The sequence below is a fragment of the Oxyura jamaicensis genome, chromosome 14, assembly GCF_011077185.1.
Source record: "Oxyura jamaicensis isolate SHBP4307 breed ruddy duck chromosome 14, BPBGC_Ojam_1.0, whole genome shotgun sequence".
Classification (NCBI taxonomy): Eukaryota; Metazoa; Chordata; class Aves; order Anseriformes; family Anatidae; genus Oxyura; species Oxyura jamaicensis.
Window position 1 is genome coordinate 12,820,293 of NC_048906.1, and position 1,820 is coordinate 12,822,112.

Consider the following 1,820-nt stretch of genomic DNA (forward strand, 5'->3'; position numbering starts at 1 on the left):
CCCCCCCCCCCCCCCCTCCGGTCCCCGCTACCTGTGCGGCGCTGCGTGGCCAGCTTGCTGGGGCCGCGAGTCAGCGTGTACATCCTGCGGCCCCCCGACGGCACGGCCCGGCCCGGCACGGCCCCGCCGCTGCTGCCGGCCGAGTGCGATCCGCGCCCCCCCGCCACCCCCCGGGCCTTTAACCGGGCCCGCCCCCTCCTTAAAGGGGCGGTTCGCCGAGCGCGTGGCCGTGGGGGGCCGTGGGGGGGGGGCGTGGGAGCTCGGGGGGGGTCGCTGCGAGGTGCGCGGGGGTCGCGCTGCGGCGTGGGAGGCGCGCGTGGGGCGCGTGGGGGGCGTAGGGGCACGGGGGCCGTGGTGGCCGTGGTGGCACGGGGCCATGGAGGGCGCAGGGCACGGCCCACGTGGAGCGCAGGGGCGGGGAGGGCGCAGGAGACACTCGTGCGACACCCGGGGGACACGCGCGGGACCCCTGGGAGGACACAAGGCACGCGCAGGGGACAAGGAGGAGTGGCGGCTGGGACGCGCCACAGCGGGCAGGGGACACCCAGGGGACAGCACGAGGTGCCAGGGCACGGCCGAGCGCTGTGGCTGGCACCGCGTGTCCTGGGCCGCAGAAGTGCCACCACCCCCTGTCCCTGCGCGAGGGGACAGCGAGGGGGCCTGGGTCTGGGTGAGGGCAGCACCTCGCTCCTGCCACTCTGTGTCCCCAAACCCACGTGGGGCTTGGGGACACCCCTGGGCGCTGCCACCCACTGAGCCTGGAGGTCCCCGAGCTGCATGGGCACCCCCAGCGCTGCTCCCTACGGGGCCACCCCGCAGGGCAGGACGAGGGGCTGGGTGGCTGCGTCCCCGTCCCCGTGCCGAGGTGACCTTTGGATGGGGAAGGTGTGCCGAGGTCTGCGGGCCAGAACGCGTGGTGGGAGGCGTGGGGCCGGGGGTGGCCCCCATGCCGGGGCGGTGTCACTGGGGGGTGCTGGGGGCTTTGGGGAGAGGCTGTGGGACGAAGCTCGTTGGGGTGGTGAGGATGCCTGGGCCGTGCTCCGGGGCCTGCACAGCCCTCCGGTGCTGCTCGTGCAGCAGGGCCGGATCCTGCAAGGTGCTGGGCACCCCTGGCCGGCCCATGGGGGTGCAGCCAGCAGCCACCCAGAGCTCCCCCAGCCCCTCCAGGATAGCTCGCACAGCTGACCCTGGTTAACGTGACTGACCCTGCAGCCCGGGGGACCTCGGTGTTCCCGTCCTGCCACCAGCTCGCTGCCGCCCTGGGGGGTCGTGCCTCAGTTTCCCCACCCGAGACAGAAGCAGATGGCCGAGGACACCCGTGTGCATGTTGGTCACTGCGTGGCCTCCCTACAGTTCGCTACGCACAGGCCCGGAGCCTCGCAGCACCCCGGGCTTCGGCGGGGGCACCGCGGCCGACGGGGGCCGTCGGGGGGCTCTGCGGGGAGAAAAGGGAAGGGGGAAGCGGGGCCGGGCCAAGCTCAAAAGCAGCGGGGCTTGGAGAACACTTCAGCCGCGCCGCTGGTGTAGTGGTATCATGCAAGATTCCCATTCTTGCGACCCGGGTTCGATTCCCGGGCGGCGCAGGAAACTTTTCTACTGGCTTTCTTTATAAATCTCGACGGAATTCGCTTTTCACCTTTTAACGTAAAACCGCGGCTTTTTGCCACGTTCCGGGGCCGGGACAGCGGCGGGGCGGCTGTCGGTGTGTTTTTTATCATTATTATTATTATTATTATTTATTTTTTTATTTTTTTATTTCTGGGGGTGTGAGAAGAAGAAGGAGGGAGGCAGCTGCCGTGCGGGGCGGGCTGGGAGCTGTA

General features: G+C 70.3%; 1 protein-coding gene and 1 non-coding gene across 3 annotated transcripts in view; one reads left to right on the forward strand and one right to left on the reverse strand.

The window, feature by feature from the left end:
- Positions 1–1,820, reverse strand: part of MCRIP2 (MAPK regulated corepressor interacting protein 2) — a 6,344-nt gene that overhangs the window by 3,960 nt on the left and 564 nt on the right. Inside the window, exon 1 of one of the 2 annotated variants that reach the window (XM_035339362.1) lies at positions 32–191. The exons of the other annotated variant lie outside the window; for it this stretch is intronic. Coding sequence (XP_035195253.1) covers positions 32–83 — 52 coding nt within the window. The 5' untranslated portion in view covers positions 84–191. Of the gene's footprint in view, positions 1–31; positions 192–1,820 lie in introns of those variants that run through there. 2 annotated transcript variants of the gene reach the window in all.
- TRNAG-CCC lies at positions 1,513–1,583 on the forward strand. The gene has a single exon. It is a non-coding gene; the product is annotated as a tRNA-Gly (tRNA).